This window comes from Strix uralensis, chromosome 20 (assembly GCF_047716275.1).
Source record: "Strix uralensis isolate ZFMK-TIS-50842 chromosome 20, bStrUra1, whole genome shotgun sequence".
Classification (NCBI taxonomy): Eukaryota; Metazoa; Chordata; class Aves; order Strigiformes; family Strigidae; genus Strix; species Strix uralensis.
This window is the reverse complement of record NC_133991.1, coordinates 6735389-6751213: the sequence shown is the minus strand read 5'-3', so window position 1 is coordinate 6751213 and position 15825 is coordinate 6735389. Positions and strand designations below refer to the sequence as shown.

Below are 15825 nucleotides of genomic sequence, written 5' to 3'. Positions count from 1 at the left end.
GGGGTAGGGCATCGGGGACTGAGGGCCCTTGGGGGGACAGGGGTGGAGGAACTGGACACTGAAGAGCTGTAAGGGGTCTGGCGGGGAGGCTGCGGGGAAGGAGATGGGAAATAGGGTGCAAATGGGTGGCACGAGGGGAAGGTTAGATCAAAATAGGTCTCTGGACCCTTGGAGAGCCACCGACGTGAGCAGCGTTTATAGGTAGGATAGTTTTTTTCCTCTTGGTTTTGCCTGGTACTGGCTCTCCTGACCTTGGAATCCCAGCTTGTGACTTGTCTTCCCTAGCTTCAGCTCGGTCCTGTCGCCCTCCTCCCTTCCCTTGCTCCCCTGCTAAATGTGCTTCATCTTCTTGTTATCTGTAACAGTAGGAGGTGATACGGAACCAGCTCCTTTTACCTATTGCGTGCTTGCAGATCAGCCAAAGCTTTAATTATTGCCTATTTGGAGTCTGTCATGCCTTGTAGGGTGGCATTGTGTATAGAGGGGTTTTGCTGACTTAGCTAATGGTGTTTGGGAAGGGGAAACAGAGCTTTTGCCTGTGTTACTCTACCAACATGGCTTTGTCATGCACACAGCTGAACACACAGGCTCTGTGTGGAGAGACATCCGTACTGGTGGTGCAGAGTTCCAGCTTCTCCGTGCCGCGGTGCGGCAGAGGTGGGTACAGGAAAGTAGAAACAGCAACTCGGGGCTCTGTTTTTCAGTCTTGTAACAGCCACTCCTGTCTCATCTCCCAAGGGTTAGTGTTAACTTATTGCAAACTCTGTCCTGTAGAAAGCTACATGATCCTGAAAAGAATTAACCCCGAACCCGAGTTAATCTGTGTTTATTGGGATGGGGAAGTGTGTGTTTGGTTGGTTTTTCCTCCAGGGAAAAAAACTTTTCTGTTCTAGTTCCAGACTTGGGAGCAAGCTCCTTATTGAATGGAAATAGATTTGCCCAAAGCAATGATGAGCGAAGTATAGTCTGAACTGGTATTGCTGAGACTCTGTGTCTTTGCTCTGACCAGGGCATGATCACGTGATCTTCTCTCTGAGCTCATATAGGCTAAGCTCATCTAGAGTAAACAGCTTTGCTTGAAACTTTTTGATGCACCCTAAAAAATACTATGTATTTCTAGCAGCAGAAAAACGAAACCTTGATTTGAAAAGTGAGTAGTGCAAATACTTGTTTGGATTTGTGTATCTTGCTGCAATGCTGGGTTTAGTACTGAGCTTGCAGTGAGAGGGGTTTCTTTTCTCCTGTGTGCTACATGGCTTATGAAACTCCTGATACTCTGCCACTGTATCTTCTCCATTTGTAAATGCAGTGTAGGCTCTGTGAAACAGAGTTTGAGCTGTCTGTCCTCACGCCCAGTGATTGCCAGCATGGGGGCAGGAGTATTTCTGGAAGCGAGTTGTGTCGGGCCTGGCTCTGGTGCCCTGCTCGGGATGAAGTGCAGCCCTTTTGGGGGTGGGGGGAAGGCTGGGCTAATCCAGCAAATACAGGAAAAGATACAGAGCTATTCTCTAATCTAGTTTTTATTCTCTTCCAGGTCTTGGTGACGTCTTTACATTTAATTTCTCTCTTCCTGTGGAGAAGGAAGCCTCTATGGGGAGTATGTACCTAGGAGTATAGTTACAGTGATTTTCTCTTAACAGGAGAAGCCACGTGGTTTCTGTTCAGGAAGAAGGGAAAGCAACTCAGTTGCTAATGCACTGATATTTTAAGTGTCTGGATGAGTTCTGAATGTGGCTTAGGTTCACTGAACATTAAAAAGACTTGCAAATTCACATTCTGACAGTGGTGTACGGGGCAACTCCAGTGCTGCTGTTGATATAATTGTATTAAGCAACAAAACAAAGCATCCTGAATGAATATATATGATACATGACTGTATAGAAGTCACAAATTAGTATGTAAGTCCAAAGGTTTAATAAAATTGGTATTCCCTGAAAAAAAATTTGTCTATCTTTAGACCATCATGGCTTTAATAACACTATTTACAGTTAAAAAGCAGATAAATGGGAATATTTGTATAACCTGAATTGGTTTTGTAGCTTTGTTTTAGAGTAATAAACCCAATAAATGGGTATCTATTTGGCTGCTGCGGACAGGAGAGTTAGAAGAAGCAGTCAAATCCACATTGTATTTATTCTACAGCCATCTGCAGGAACACGAATAAAATCTGTCAGGTAGCTGCAGAGCCTGTCACCACTGTGGACTTAATGCCTGTTAGTCAGCTGGGCATTAAAGAGCAACTTCACATTCAAAAGAGTAATTACAGCTGTTCAGAGCTGTGAGGCTTAGAAGTGGGTGGTTCCGTGCAGGTCTGGACCTGCAGCAGAGTTGGCCAGATCTCACTTTGGCAGGGACAGGGTGCGGTGTTGCGGAGTGGGCAGCAGCCAGGCCTGGCAGGAGGGCAGCTGGTGGTGTTCTGGAGAGAGGAAGAGAGATTAACCCTGGGAGAAGGTGGTGTGGAGGCCCCGGAGCAGCGTATGGGCAGGCAACTTGGTTGTGCTGCTGAAAAGTTAGTGAATCCTCCCGGATTAGAGGGCAGGGTGGCGCAGAACTTGCCCAAGAGCTCGGCAGCACTGGCGGCGAGTCAGCATCGGTCAGCTGCCTGTCCCGGGTCTGCCCAGCTTCTCCCTGGGCAGCAGACAGGGGATTTGGAAAGTGTAGGAAGGATGAAAAGAAAATAAACCTATCCCCTGAAACGGAATCGTCAGTCAAATCCTTCAGCCCTTCTTTTAAGGAGCAGTTGCACTAGATACGTCTGATCGGGCAGGTCACTGTCAGGCCGTGCAGCAGCAGCGCATCATCCTGGATGTCGGCTCTTCCCGGCGATGAGATTGCTGTGTATGAAGGAAAACTGATGTAGCAAGTGATGTGAATTCATATCCAGCCCAAAGGCAGCTATGTTAAAAGTGATTTGAGAGCTCAGAAAATGATGTGATTTCTAGGAAGATGTGTGTGCTCTTAGTGGCTTTCTAAAGGAAGAGAGGTGTCTTTATGGATCCTGTAACTACTGGAGAAAGGAGAAATGAGACAATTTTTATTATTCCATAGTGGCACAGGTAGAAGAGTCTAGAAGTTGTTTAGAGAGAGTAAGACAAGCATTGGAGACAAATCTGTTACAGTAAGTGTTTTGCAGAGCATCTTTGGGAGGATGCAAATGGCTGTATTTTCCCACGTTACTCAATAACCTTGCTATCTTGCTTCCAGCTGAGGGAGGATATTAGAGATTTTTATCTTCTGAAGCAGACCTAAAGTGGGGGGGAAATGAGATGGCTGCTTAAGTGGATTAAACGTTCAAACAGATCTCTTAATCTGGAAAGACTATGTGCTGCAAACTTTCCTCTTCGTAGTCTATAAGCAATGTCGCTGTGATGTCTGAAGTGGGGAACTGCTGCTCCCTAGAGCCAAATCAGGAAAAAACCTTCCCTCCTGAAAAATCAGGTGTTGAGCAAGAACCAGCCATCATGTCACACACGTTTTCTTTTCTCCTGTGTTCAATGAAAGGATGCTTTGTTACGATATGAATGTGCTACCAGGTTGGGACTGGAATAATTGCAATGTAATACTTAAACATAGACATTAAAGATTTTCAGCCTACAAAATACTAATCTTATATTCATTATCATCATCTGCAAAGAGGAAAGCAGCTTTAGTCTAGTCTTCCTTATGTAAATAGAGCCCCTAGAGGAGCAAACTCATGTTTTTTCCAACTCTCAGAGAAGAAATGTTAGGTTCTCAATCAAGAAAGAATTTTGCTTTACAAAAGCAGATAATAACAAATTCAAAGACTTAACAAAAACCAACTCTCATCAGTTGGCACAGTTGCTGCTTTAATCTGGATTGGTTTTTTCCTCCCTCGTGCAGAAAATGTAATCTCCCCCTTGCATCCTTGTTTGTACACATCATCTCTTATTCCTTTAAAGAGTCAAAAGTCTTAATTTAGAACTGTTGATGGGAATCAGGAGTGTGATGTCCTCCATTCAAAGGTGAATAGCCTGAAAACGCAGGAAGACTGAAGAACAGCATGACCAGAGGAGAGGTTTAAGCCTGTCTCTACCTCTTTGAGAAGCACCAGTGCCAGAGCTCACCCCGGGCAGCATGAGCGCCTGGGAAGCTGCTCAGGGAGGAATAACTTGCCCAGAGAAATTTTCCTTCCTTTTTAATTTGCTGGCTTATGCCCTTGAGCAGGACTTTTACCAGTGATGTTCTTTGATCCTCACATCTGCGTTCTTATTGAAATCAATGTTTCCTCCCTTTTGGTTGGTCTTTGAAAGCATTTCCGTGCCAGCTGACAGACTGCGGCTGTCCAATCCCTCCAAAACCGTCACAGGGTGTTTGAACAGCTAATAAACAAAGGGGACAGCCTTACCAGAATTCCCCAAGTCAGCAAAACTCTGATGTGCCACCAAGTTGAAATGAGCTCACTGATGAGCTGTAGTGGTTGAAAGCCTTCTATGGGACATAAGAAATGGCAAGTTCAGGCTCACTGCTACCCAGCCGCTAGCCTCGGAGATGAAGCTGAAAGCACAGGGCAGGCTTTTCAGCTCTCGGGAGAGTACAGTTTGACAAGGTGCTGCAGCTCTGTGGCATAGCCTGTGATCGGGCAGCGCTGGTGAGCCTTCACATAACTGTAGGCACAGCGGTAGCAAAACACAAAGCCGGACGTGGACAGGGCCGTGGCGTTGACACGGATTTTGCGGCACAGAGGGCACACGGTCTTCAGTTTAGGTAAGAGAGCTGAGCTGGCCCCGTGGTCAAGGTGCACGGGGGGTGGAGGAGTCGGGAGCGCTGTCAGAGATTTGATCGCCTCTTGGTTCTCTGAGGAGTACCACCAATCCAGGAACTGGAGGAAGAACACGCTGACAGACAGCCCGGAGGACAGGGAGAAGGCAATGCCACCCAATGCTTTCCTCACTGCTGACTGCACTTGTGTTTTAATGCTGTAAAAGAGAGAGAAGATACAGAGGAGTCATTACTACTGCACATTTGTCCATCTGCAAGCCAAGGCAAAAAGGACTTGGGGAATAAGTCACTGCTTTATACAGCTTCTTAATGCTAAGGAAGTTGCTCAGCATATCCCATGTTTGTAATGAGGCATCTTCTAGGATGTTTCTCCCAGATCCTTTGTATTTTAAGAAAGCTTCAAGTCCTGTTTTGTTCAGATGTCTAAATTAGAAGAGTTTGGATTGAAGGGACCTGGACCACAGAGCATTTCACTCATGGATCACCATTTTACAGGACATTAAGTGTAGTCATGACTAGCTGCTGCTCAGAAAAATCAAAGAGCTAAGTTTCAGTCCTTTTAGCAATATTGTTGCAGTCTACCGCCCTTGTTAGAAAAGTGCAGGTGAAAACTGGGCAAGAGAAAGGCTGGAGTGCCAACACACACCCCCCTTCCCGCCTCCCTCCAGCATTGCAATTTTATTACCACAAAATCTTGTGAATAACCTCTGCTACTTGTTTCCTTATTTACACTAACAATATACCCTTTTGGAGCACATTTTGCCAGAGGTAAACTTCATCTTGAAGAATTTCTGGAGCATCACCTCCAAATTTATGCACCCACAGAACCCTCTAGAAAGCAGCTGCTGAGCTATGTTCTAACATACCTGGGTGTTTCACTTGAGGTGGCTCCAGCCAATTTCTTCTCCAGGGCCTGGATATCCTCTGCAGTCAGTCTGACCAGGCGAACGCCAGCCAGCCGCAGCATGGGTGAATGATGCTGAGCTTTCCCGAGGATATAGCACAGTTGCTGGACAAGAAACCAGCCCTCCCAGGTCATGTTTACAAAGGGGTAGGCAGCTAGAAAGGCTCTGTAAAAGCGCTTCCAGGATGATGATGGAGGGTGGATAGAGTACTCATCCTCCTCTCTCAGGCTGGACACCAGTTTCTCTAGCTTTCCTTTCAGGTAAGGGACAAGAACCAGCAAGAGGAGAGACTTCCAGTGCTGCCTCTTTGGCAGGCCAGCAGTGGCCAGAGGTTGCTGTCTGCAGTCTCCTATCGGTATCCTCTTTAAGCTATAGAAGTTTTCAGAAAAGGAAGCACTGCACCTGGACAGATAGTGCTGCTGGAGCAGCAAATCCAGGAGGACGTAGATCTCATCAAACCAGTGCCAGAGGAAGCCATATCGGCCAGGATTAGACTCAGCAAGCACCTATTGAAAGGGACACAAAACGGAAGGACAGGAAAGTGGAGTAATGTGCTAAATTACAGTAGCTATACATTATTACACCTCCAGTTCATAATGCGAGCTGGGTAGGTCAAAACTGTTACAGTAGCTTGTGAGCGTGGCCAGAGGTAAACCCTGGCGACAAACGGCTCGGCACAGAGCTGTGCAGCCTCTCCGAGGTCCCTGTCTGCAGCAGTTTCCCCACAGACTATTCACCCTCAAGACACTGTTCACCTCCCCGCAGCGCGGTGCCCCCAGGCCTGCAGGGAGGAGGACCCCGCCGGCCCCTCCTCCCCTCCCCTCGCCCCAGGCCTGCGGCCTGCCTCGCCCTTACCTTGACCAGGTGCTGCAGCGCGGGTTTCAGGGCGGCCATCAGGCTGTCCTGGGCCACCGCCTCGAAGATGGAGGGTCGGTCGTCGCCGGCCGAGGCGGCCGTGAGGTGGGCGCCGAGCTCCGCCATGACACCGCCCGCGCCGCGCCCCGCCGCCAGGGGGCGCCCCCGCCCCGCCGGGCACCCGTCTGGCGCAGCGGCGTAGCCGCCCCCCGGAAGCGCGGCGCGGGCGGCGCTCTGTCTCCTCCCGCTCCTCTCTGTGGTGGCAGGGGCGCGGCCGCTCGAGGCGGGGGAGGGTTTGTTCTCGCTCCTCGCGAGTCCTCCCGGTCCCTCCGCTCCGCTTCCGGTTCCGCCGCCGCCCCCACAGCGGTGTGTCCGTCCCGCCGCCGTGAGTGGGGCCGGGGGAGCCGCTGCGGGGCACGGGGGGGGCCATGGGAGGGGTCACTGGGAGAGCGGGGGCCGGCACTGGTGGGGTACTGGGAGGGGAGACTGGGATGGGGTGGGGAGGGGCACTGGGAGGGGCTGGGGTGGCACTGGGAGGGGATACTGAGGGGAGGTGAGGGGCACTGGTGAGGCCCTGGTGGGTTACTGGGAGGGGGGACTGGAATAGGGTGGGGGTAGGGTCGCTGGTGAGGCACTAGGAGAGGGTGAGGAGCACTGGTGGGTTACTGGGATAGGGTGGAGAGGGTCACTGGTGAGGTACTGGGAGGACTGGGCAGGTGGGTGTAGAGGTGCTGAAGGGGAGAGGATAAGGGGTGGGTGATGGGAGTAGGGACGGCTGTGGGGGTGAGCGCTGGGCCCTGGGAGGAGGTGGGGTGGGAGGGCGGGTGCTGGAGGTGGGGGTGCTGTGGGGTGGGCTGGACTGGGGCTTGGTGGGACAGGGGAAGGGAGGCGGGATGGGAGTGAGCAGAGCAAGCTGCTGGGATACTGGCGGGACTGGGCAGGGACTACGGCTGGGGTGCTGAAGGGGACTGGGCAGGCACTGAGGGGGCTGCTCGGACTGGGAATGCTGGGAGGGGAGCTGGGATTGGTGGGGGATGCTCCTGCAACTTGAGGGGTACTGGGAGAGGTCTGGGGAGTGCTGCTGTGGGGGGAAGGGGGGTGGGCAGGGGTTTTGAGGGGGCCGGGGATGCCTGGGAGGAGGGTGGGTGGGGGCTGCGGGTCCTGCTGAGGCTGGAGGCAGGTGGTGTGTGGGGGGGTTGGTGGTAAAGCTGGGATGGGGGTCTGAGGATTAAGGCAGTGATAGGAACCACAGGGTGTTTGAGAGTGGGGTGGAGAGCACCAAAGGGGTGTTTTTTCCCTAAGATGGAAATGAATTACCTGCCCCTAGCACATGCTGGTAGGGATGCAGGTTTCTAAAGCTGAGGTGCTGCTTTCCCTTTGCCATCTGTGTTTGGCCCCTTTGGAGGCTCTGGCGGCCCTGAGCCACGCTTGGGCTGTTGTGCGGCTACTTGAGAAGCTTTGCAGATGAAATGGTGCAAATAAGAGGTGGTACCAGCTGGAGTGTAAGCCAGGTTAAACCAGGGATCACTTTAGACATTTAGGAGTTCAACACTGGATTGTTTCAGTGCTAGGGAGCTTGGATCAATACTGAGCCCTTAAACCTGCCGCCTTGTTTACACCTATGTGAAATCAGTGGTGGGCAGCTCATCAGGCTGTCGTTGGAGTCATGCATGGGGCAGTGCAGGTGTTGGTCAGACACAGGATCCAGTTTTCTGTGTGGTTTTGGGCTGAGGAGGCTTATGTTTCTGGTTATGGTTCCTTAGTCTTTTCATTTAATCATATTTTTGGTTCAGTCTACATTTAAATGTCAAGCCAGTGCTTAAAGCATTAAACATTGCCAGAGCTTCTGGAGAAATTCCTCTTATTTAGTCTCTTGTTTGCTGGGGTTGAAACAGGAGCCTTTTGCTGTCAGCTCGAACACCTCTCACCTGTTTCCACCTTAGCAAGTGCTGGGCACAGAAGGGTAGTAAGGAAGGGGCAATCTGATGTAGATTTTCTCCTAAAAATACAAGGACATCCATGTTGTTGTCATAATTTATCTTGGCTCTCTTCAACTTAGATTTGTGTATAAGAAGCTGGCATTTTCTTGAGTTATTTAAAACATTGCTATTTGTATATCTGGGCTATTTTGCTTTTGGCCTTCATCTGGGACTTGCTGTAAACCACGCTGGGTTTGCTTAGTGGATGAGATAATAGTACTGCTAGCAAGCTGTCCCTGAACAATGTGCAAAGCAAGCTCTGATATACAGGAAGCAAAAATCTGTGTGCTCATGAGAAAGAGCTTTCTCCTGTGTTGCACTTGGAATATTATGGTGGTTTGCTTTTTGACCTAAGTGAGATCTCGTTTGCATCTATCAAAACAGGTTGTAGATACACATGCTGCGCTGAGCCTTACCTGTCTGAGTGTTTCTAGGATTCTTCATGTTTCCAAGTATGTGATCTGAAATTAGGAAAACAATGAAATGTCCAGCTTTGGGGTTTAAAGATCATCTCTGAAATTCAGCAAGGTTTCTTTCTCTGTGTAGCTTTATGCAACAGGGATGATGTGTATGGTTTTTTTGTTTGTTTTTTTCTTTCCCTCTCCTGGATTTTCTCTATAATCTGCTGCTCTGCCCACTGTTAAAATAATATTGGACTAGCTCAGCTGGGAGGTACGACCCAGGTTGACAAATCCACATATAATACAAACAGTGAATGGCAAGGCTGTGTTCAATGCCTTTTGCATGGCACCATGCCAGATGCTCTTGTAGAGGAAAACATTTAAGTCATCTTTTAAGCTGAGCTCAAATCCGAAGGACTGTGGCGGCAATAACACTGCGGCTGAACGCGGGCTGTGTTTTTAATTATAAAACAAGACCCACAACAGCTTTTTCTTTTGTGATGCTGTGACTACTTTCTTTTGCTGGAAAGATTGCAGTGTTGTGGCTCATGCAGCTTTCCCAACCCAACCTCTGTTTTAGAAAGAGGGCAAACATCTCCTGCAGGAGGAACGCGCTTCCAGAGCTGTCCCCAGGCATAGTTTGCTCTTCAGCTTGGCAGGAGCAGAAAGGGAGAGAAATCAAACCAAACCCAGTAATGCTGCCTAATTGGGATGAGGCAGTAACCACGCAGGCACAGGGCAGGCAGGAGCTCTGGGGAACTGGGCTGAGCAACAGGTTGTTTCTCATCTGGCTGCTTGGCAGTTGGACAAGATTACAACTGCTCTGCATTACCATGCTGTAGAGCACGTTGAAGGTGGTAGAAATTGTGGCATTATCCCTCGGCTGCTGCTGCTGGGAATTCAGCTGCTGAGGTATTAAATTGATCAAGGTGGATAGGTGGAAAAAGAATGGTGGTGGTGTGGGGTTGGTTAAGGGATGAGGAAGGAAAGCGTTAAGAAACAGCAAGCTGGTTGCACTGCTGGGCAGTGTCATGGAGTTCAGAGCTGCGCTTGTCCTTTTGTTGCTGAGCCAGCAAGACCTTTGAGGCAAGACAGGCAGCGTTTAGGGAACAGATGACTTGCTGCTTTGCTGGTAGCATTTAAGGTCATGGAAATATGTACAAGAGAAGGGGAACTGGGCAAAAAAAAAGGAAAAAGGAGGGAGGAGGTAGGAAAATCCCTTTTTGGGATAGTTTTAGGGTCATAGGTTCTTAGCACTGATGCAGACTTTCATCAAAAAGAGTAAAACTGCCCACTCTTATGCTTGTTTTTCAGCCAGTACTTGAAAATTGTTTGAGTCATATTTGTCACAGAGCTGGCAATTGTAAGAATAAAATGATGTATATCCACATACGTTTGGGCGATCCCTATATTCTAAGGTATTAATAATTTGGTTCTGTGGAGCAAGAAGAATGCTGGTGAGACCGTTCTCACAGCTCTGCTAAGCACTTGCTGGCCCAGCAGCATATTTTGGCCCTGTGCAAGAAAATGCAGTGCAGCACTGAGAGAAGCATGTGAGTGTCAGCGGTGGGATGTCAGATCACGCAGAGAAAGATTTCAATTTCAAGCTTGAAAAAACTGAAAAGTAATGGCTTTTATTTTCAAAAAACAAAAGAAGAGAAAGAAATGAAAGAAGGGCCTCAGGGTGGGTATTGCAAGTAGGGTTAATTGTTCCTTCCATCAAGATGCAACACAGGGAAGTATCGTTAGGGGGAGTTGACAGTTTCCTTTGTCTGAAACACGGACTTCTCCCTTCCAGTCGAGATATCAAATGTGCAGTGCTTTTTTTGGAAAACAAAATTGTGTACCCCGGGGAAAGACAGCTACAGAACATATCAAGATCTGCTGATTATAAGGAGTTAAAAAACCGCCTTTTCTGAGATTGAGAGTTTAAAAAGCTGGGCTGAGCACCACTGCTTTTCTAGCCTGCCCGCCTCAGGCTGTTGTGTTTTCACTAACATTGTTCATCTGAGCCCTTTAAATCCGTGGGTTTGCCAAGTAATATCAGCAGCAGGTGCAGAATGAAGATTGTGAAACTTGTGCCTGTGGATGTAAAGCATTTGCTTCTTCCCTTACCTTATGCACTCACCAGACGTCCGTTCTCTGAATTCCTGCCTTGCAAACTGGGTGTTGTCAGCGCCAAATGCTGTTTGACTACTTGTTCTTTTTTTATTATTATTCTCAGGTATTTTAAGGAACTGGAACCATGACGGACTCCAAATACTTCACGACCAATAAAAAAGGTTAGTGTTAAGCTGGTGCAGTGGATTGAAGGTGGTGGGTGGCTATTTTTACACAGCTTTTCTAACTGCATGCAGAAGAACTTGTGCTTTTCTGTTAGCTCTGTCCCTGTTTCTCGTCTTAATCATCCAGGGAGAAACTTTGCAAGTAGGTCACACGGTGACAAAAGACAAAACTGATGTATTATATGGTTTTGTGATGCACAAAATGACCCAAATTGCTGCTTTTTCAATGATCAGAGAACAAAACATTGGGTTTTCAGCACCAATCTGGTCAGAGATAAAGTTTTACTTATGGGCTAACAACTTCAAGACTGAGGATGGTTGTTCTGTTGGGCATCACAGGATTAAGTTGAGTGAGAGACATGTAATATTTAAGGTGTAAGTGTGCATCTTTACATCAAACTCTTGCAAAGATAATGGGATTTCCTGTTGCCGTTTCCTGCAAAGCTACAGTGCTCCGTTTGACTTTCCCTGGGCTTTACTGTAGGCGTGGTGCTCACGTCACCTCAGGACAAACTGATGCCGTTAAAAATGGGAAGACTGGAAAGGATCTTTGGGGACATTTTACCCATTTACCTGTTCCAGAGCAGGGCTTGTACTGCTGTAACTGTCCCAGGCAGATTTTATTTTCTAACCTGTTCTTAAACTAAACACTGTTGCTGACTGCAATTTGAGCCTGATGTTGCTCATCCTTCTCCAGCAGATGTGGAAAATGGTTCGCATTAACCTCTCCTTTTCAGAATGGCTGAGTGTTTCTGGTGAATGCTTGCCAGTGAAAAAACTACCGTGTTTCTCCATTCATGTTTCATTAAGCTTCAGAATGAGCTCATAAATTAAGCAAATGCAGTTCGCATCTTTCTAAGGAACAACTGTGTCTGTAAGTTCAGTCTTAAAGGCAGATTTTTCTGGGATGGCTGCAGTAGGCCAGCCTGCACTGTCTGAGCTCTAGTGAGCATGCTGCTGCTGGCTCAGCTCTGCTCAGGGGCACGATCTCAGTGTAACGCCAGCATCTCTTTCCCAGGCAGGAGGTATGGCGAGTGGTCACTGCACTGTGTTCTTCAGAACAGTATCTTCTCTTCCTTTTTGAAGTACCTGTTAATCTTTTTGCGTCAGTCTCTTCAGTAATTAGTGCTGCTGATCTGACAAAGTGGCACTGGTGTGTAGGAATCAAAGGTTAGGGTCTAGAATGTATTTTGTCAGAGATTTTGATATTTGTAATGTGTCTTCAGCCTGTGGCTTCCAGTGGGAATACTGCTCGCTGTCCTTCCTAGAGAAAGCTGTCTCTTGGTCAGGAGCATTCTCCTTCTCACACCACTTGCTCTGTCTGGGACAGGCCTGATAAGTGGTCTTTTGCATGTGTGGCTTTGTTTTGCAAACTTGCTTTTGCCACTTTTGTGATCCAGCCTGAACTAACTTTCCATGCAGTAATATCTGGAAGAGTTAGTGTCGTGGAAGAGTCTGCTTTGGCAACCCTGGAATCCGGGCAAGCTGTGTTGCATGCTGCTTTTGTTAGTAGTAGCTCTGTCTTTCTAGCTTGAAAGGAATTTATTTCACTGGACTAAATTTGTGCTTTCCTGTTTCTGCCACTGTGTATCATGGCATTTGGGCTACACTACAGTCTGCTGTTTTCTCATTGCATTCGCAGGAAGCAGGCGATGATGAGCAAAAGTTAAAAAGTCTGGGCAAAATTCCTAGCTTAGTTAGTTTTTTCTTACAGGCACGAATCTGGTGTCTCCAAATATCTTTTCATCCTAGTTATATAATAGTTGCCTCTGAGACAGACGCTGAAGTGATGTGATTTAATGTTCTAGAAGTGGGAGAGCTGCAACATGCAGCGTGGTTCTTGTTAACTGCTTTTTCGTTAGCAAGGTATAGCCCATATCATTCTCTTGAGCATTGCAGCTTTGCTTCTCATTGAACCGGGTTCTCCATCAGGTCTGACAGCTTCCACATGCTGCTTTACCAGTTTTATGGCAACAACAGGCTGGGAAAGTAAAAAGTCACTCTTGAACTATCCCTAAAGCGAGACCCTTTCCTTCTCGCAAGAGGCTCAATCTATTTTGTCTTCTGCCAGGAGAGATTTTTGAACTGAAGGCTGAACTCAATAATGAAAAGAAAGAGAAGAGGAAAGAAGCCGTAAAGAAGGTTATTGCAGCCATGACCGTGGGGAAGGATGTCAGGTAAAAGCAACTTACCTTGCACCTGTAGCAGCTCTGGTTGTCCTGGGACTCGGTCGGGTGTACTGGCACACATCCCCGTGGAACAGCTATGAGTGTGTCATCTCGGTGTGGCCGGGGAGTGAGGCCAGCTGTGTCCTTGCCTGTGCTGTGCTCGAGTCACAGGTTTCTCAAGCTCCATCCTGTTACTGAGAGCAAAAGAAGCAACTGTTTTCAGTGCTGGTTTAGCTAGATGCCAATAGCCCTTTTTATTTAAAAACCCATCCAGAATTCACCATTTGTATGCCATTTTAGATGATGTTTTCTCACTGCTTGCTAGGCTGGGTTTTAGTGTTAGAAAGGTAATTCCAAGTGTTTTTCTTAGACTTACTTGTCATAGCATAAACTTAAGCTACATTTTAAAATTAGTGATTTTTAAGTTGAACCTTTGCTTCATAGCGATTAAAGGACACAGGCATTTACCTTCTGCAACACTGTCCCCAATACTTTTTTCTGCCCTTGAGGCAACCAGAAGAGCTTAAGCTTGAGTGAATGCTTTCTCCCTTCTGTTACTGGAGTTTACCATAAAGTTGCAATACTGGATTCATGTCAGTGTGATCTGTTGCCACAGAAATGAATACAAGGTTGCAAATTGGGTGTCATGACTTCATCACAGAATGAAGGAACAGATAAACTGTAAGGAAGAAAAAATGATCTTTTTGGCCAACAGCACTTGCCCTTCTCCTTTCGACCTCTACAGCATACCTGAGAGCTGCAGATATCCCTGTGTAACTTCCTGTGTTCTTCTGCAGTGCTGTTTAGAGATTGCATACCATGCAATCTCACTGCTTTTTTTGATCTTGGGCGGAAGTGTTGATCTGCTTGAGGGTAGAAGGCTGAGTCACCATCCCTGGAAGTATTTAAAAGACATGTAGATGTGGTGCTTAGGGATGTGGTTTAGCGGTGGACTTGTCAGTGCTAAGTTAACAGTTGGACTTGATGATCCTAAAGGTCTTTTCCAATCTAAATGATTCTACAATTCTGTTCTTGCTTACTGTTGTTTATCCAGCTCGCTCTTTCCTGATGTTGTGAACTGCATGCAGACTGACAACCTGGAGTTGAAGAAGCTGGTCTACCTGTACCTGATGAACTACGCTAAAAGTCAGCCAGATATGGCCATCATGGCTGTCAACAGCTTTGTGAAGGTAAGTTGCTCCCATGGCTATCAGAAAATTGCCCAGCACAGTGGCTGTCACCATGTCTCCTGTGTCTGTTAGCCTTTGTGAGCTGTTTATCTCTGCTTTTGTACTTGAGTCTCTGGGCTGGGGGTGCTTGTAGAGGAGTCTGCTGAATCCATTAGGTCTAGGTCCTTTCTCTCGCTGCTGCTGGTCCTTATTGCAGAGGACTTAACCACCCCTGTAAGTGCTTATGAGAGAGCCTGCTCCAGGGAAAGCTGCTTCTATTGTTTTACTAATTATCATTAAAGACCAACTTCTGGTATTAGATGACAGATTTTATATTGTTCATCTTCCAGCCTCTGTAGTATCTCTGATATATGGATATCTGCTTCTTGTTTGACTGTTTCAGCTGTGCTGCGTGGAAAACCTTTACCTCTGGTGAAACTGGAAGACAGTTCACTGGAAAAATAACAGCCTGATTGCTGTATTGCCTTTAATTCTGTTGTCAGGTTGCCTCTCCTTATCTAGGAAATACTATTGCAGTCTCACATTATGTAAGTTAAAACCCAATACTTGGAAAAAGTTTGAGACTCCTCCTGGAGTATTACAAAATCTGAGATACTGAGGACTCTGATCATGTTTTAAGTTTCTGTTGTGGTGCCTGAGGCTGAAAGAGGTGAGGAGACCTAGACAGAGAGCAGGTCTGCCCTTCTGGCCAAAGGAGATGTCTCTATCTTCCTCTCTGGAAAGAATATTGTTGTCTGCCCTATCTTTAAAGTGTAATTCTGTTAGAATGGACTGACAAACAAACGTGATGTTTTCCAGCTTCATGCTGCTTCACACAAGGAAATGTCCTTTTTGGCAAGTTGAGGGACAAGTGTTAGTAAAGAGAAAGTGTTCACACTAGTCTGCACTAGCTCAGCACTTCATATGCAGTTCACAGTTCAAGGTGTTGGATGTGCTGGTAAGACATATCACTTCTCTGGTATGCTTTGAAAGTGATGCATTCAGGTGTGTGTTCAGCTGTAGGAAATTTAAACAGTGAAAGATAAATGTACCTTATGCTTTTGGAGGTCGTTCTGCAGCCATCCTTTTATAGGCTGATTTTGGAGGAGCATTGCTCAAAGATGTAGATGGATTGGATGTATGGAAAGTTACGTAGTCTTGAAGTATGAAATGTTTTATTCCCTTTTTCTTTTTCGTCATCAGAAGAGCACCTCTAGACTAGCCTTTGCTTAGTGCTTCATAGGTTGCAAACGTAGAACTGATGGCCTGTGAGAAATAGGCCTTGATGACTGTTGCATTGTGTTTAGTTGTTGACTTTTCCCA

General features: G+C 47.1%; 2 protein-coding genes, 1 long non-coding RNA gene and 1 other non-coding gene across 7 annotated transcripts in view; 3 read left to right on the top strand and 1 right to left on the bottom strand.

The window, feature by feature from the left end:
- Positions 1 to 50: 50 nt before the first annotated feature.
- On the top strand, positions 51 to 1772 carry LOC141952580 (uncharacterized). Its single transcript, XR_012631657.1, has 3 exons — positions 51 to 201; positions 576 to 657; positions 1535 to 1772. It is a non-coding gene; the product is annotated as an uncharacterized LOC141952580 (long non-coding RNA).
- Positions 943 to 1040, top strand: LOC141952828 (Z30 small nucleolar RNA). Its single transcript, XR_012631775.1, has one exon. It is a non-coding gene; the product is annotated as a Z30 small nucleolar RNA (small nucleolar RNA).
- Positions 1773 to 3012: 1240 nt separating the features above from the next.
- On the bottom strand, positions 3013 to 6658 carry PEX12 (peroxisomal biogenesis factor 12). The gene is made up of 3 exons (XM_074890208.1): positions 6501 to 6658; positions 5607 to 6151; positions 3013 to 4937 (listed from the first exon to the last, which is right to left on the bottom strand). Exons 1-3 carry the CDS (start codon positions 6624 to 6626, stop codon positions 4538 to 4540), a joined length of 1071 nt encoding a protein of 356 aa, XP_074746309.1. The 5' UTR covers positions 6627 to 6658; the 3' UTR covers positions 3013 to 4537.
- Positions 6659 to 6769: 111 nt separating this feature from the next.
- The window catches only part of AP2B1 (adaptor related protein complex 2 subunit beta 1), an 80018-nt gene continuing 70962 nt past the window's right edge, over positions 6770 to 15825 (top strand). For 2 of the 4 annotated variants that reach the window (XM_074890757.1, XM_074890754.1), the window contains exons 1-4: positions 6770 to 6885; positions 11105 to 11162; positions 13237 to 13342; positions 14388 to 14523. In XM_074890757.1, coding sequence (XP_074746858.1) covers positions 11126 to 11162; positions 13237 to 13342; positions 14388 to 14523 — 279 coding nt within the window. In that variant the 5' untranslated portion in view covers positions 6770 to 6885; positions 11105 to 11125. Of the gene's footprint in view, positions 6886 to 8863; positions 8932 to 11104; positions 11163 to 13236; positions 13343 to 14387; positions 14524 to 15825 lie in introns of all 4 variants that reach the window. The other 2 variants (XM_074890755.1, XM_074890756.1) reach the window with 2 other exon arrangements.

Bases quoted from the DNA above. Each gene is read 5' to 3' on its own strand.
- PEX12 (XM_074890208.1), bottom strand. From the start codon at position 6,626: ATGGCGGAGCTCGGCGCCCACCTCACGGCCGCCTCGGCCGGCGACGAC. The intron at 6,152-6,500 runs GTAAGGGCGAGG...CCCTTTCAATAG, and splicing joins CGCTGCAGCACCTGGTCAAG to GTGCTTGCTGAGTCTAATCC. The intron at 4,938-5,606 runs GTATGTTAGAAC...TCTCTTTTACAG, and splicing joins ACCTCAAGTGAAACACCCAG to CATTAAAACACAAGTGCAGT.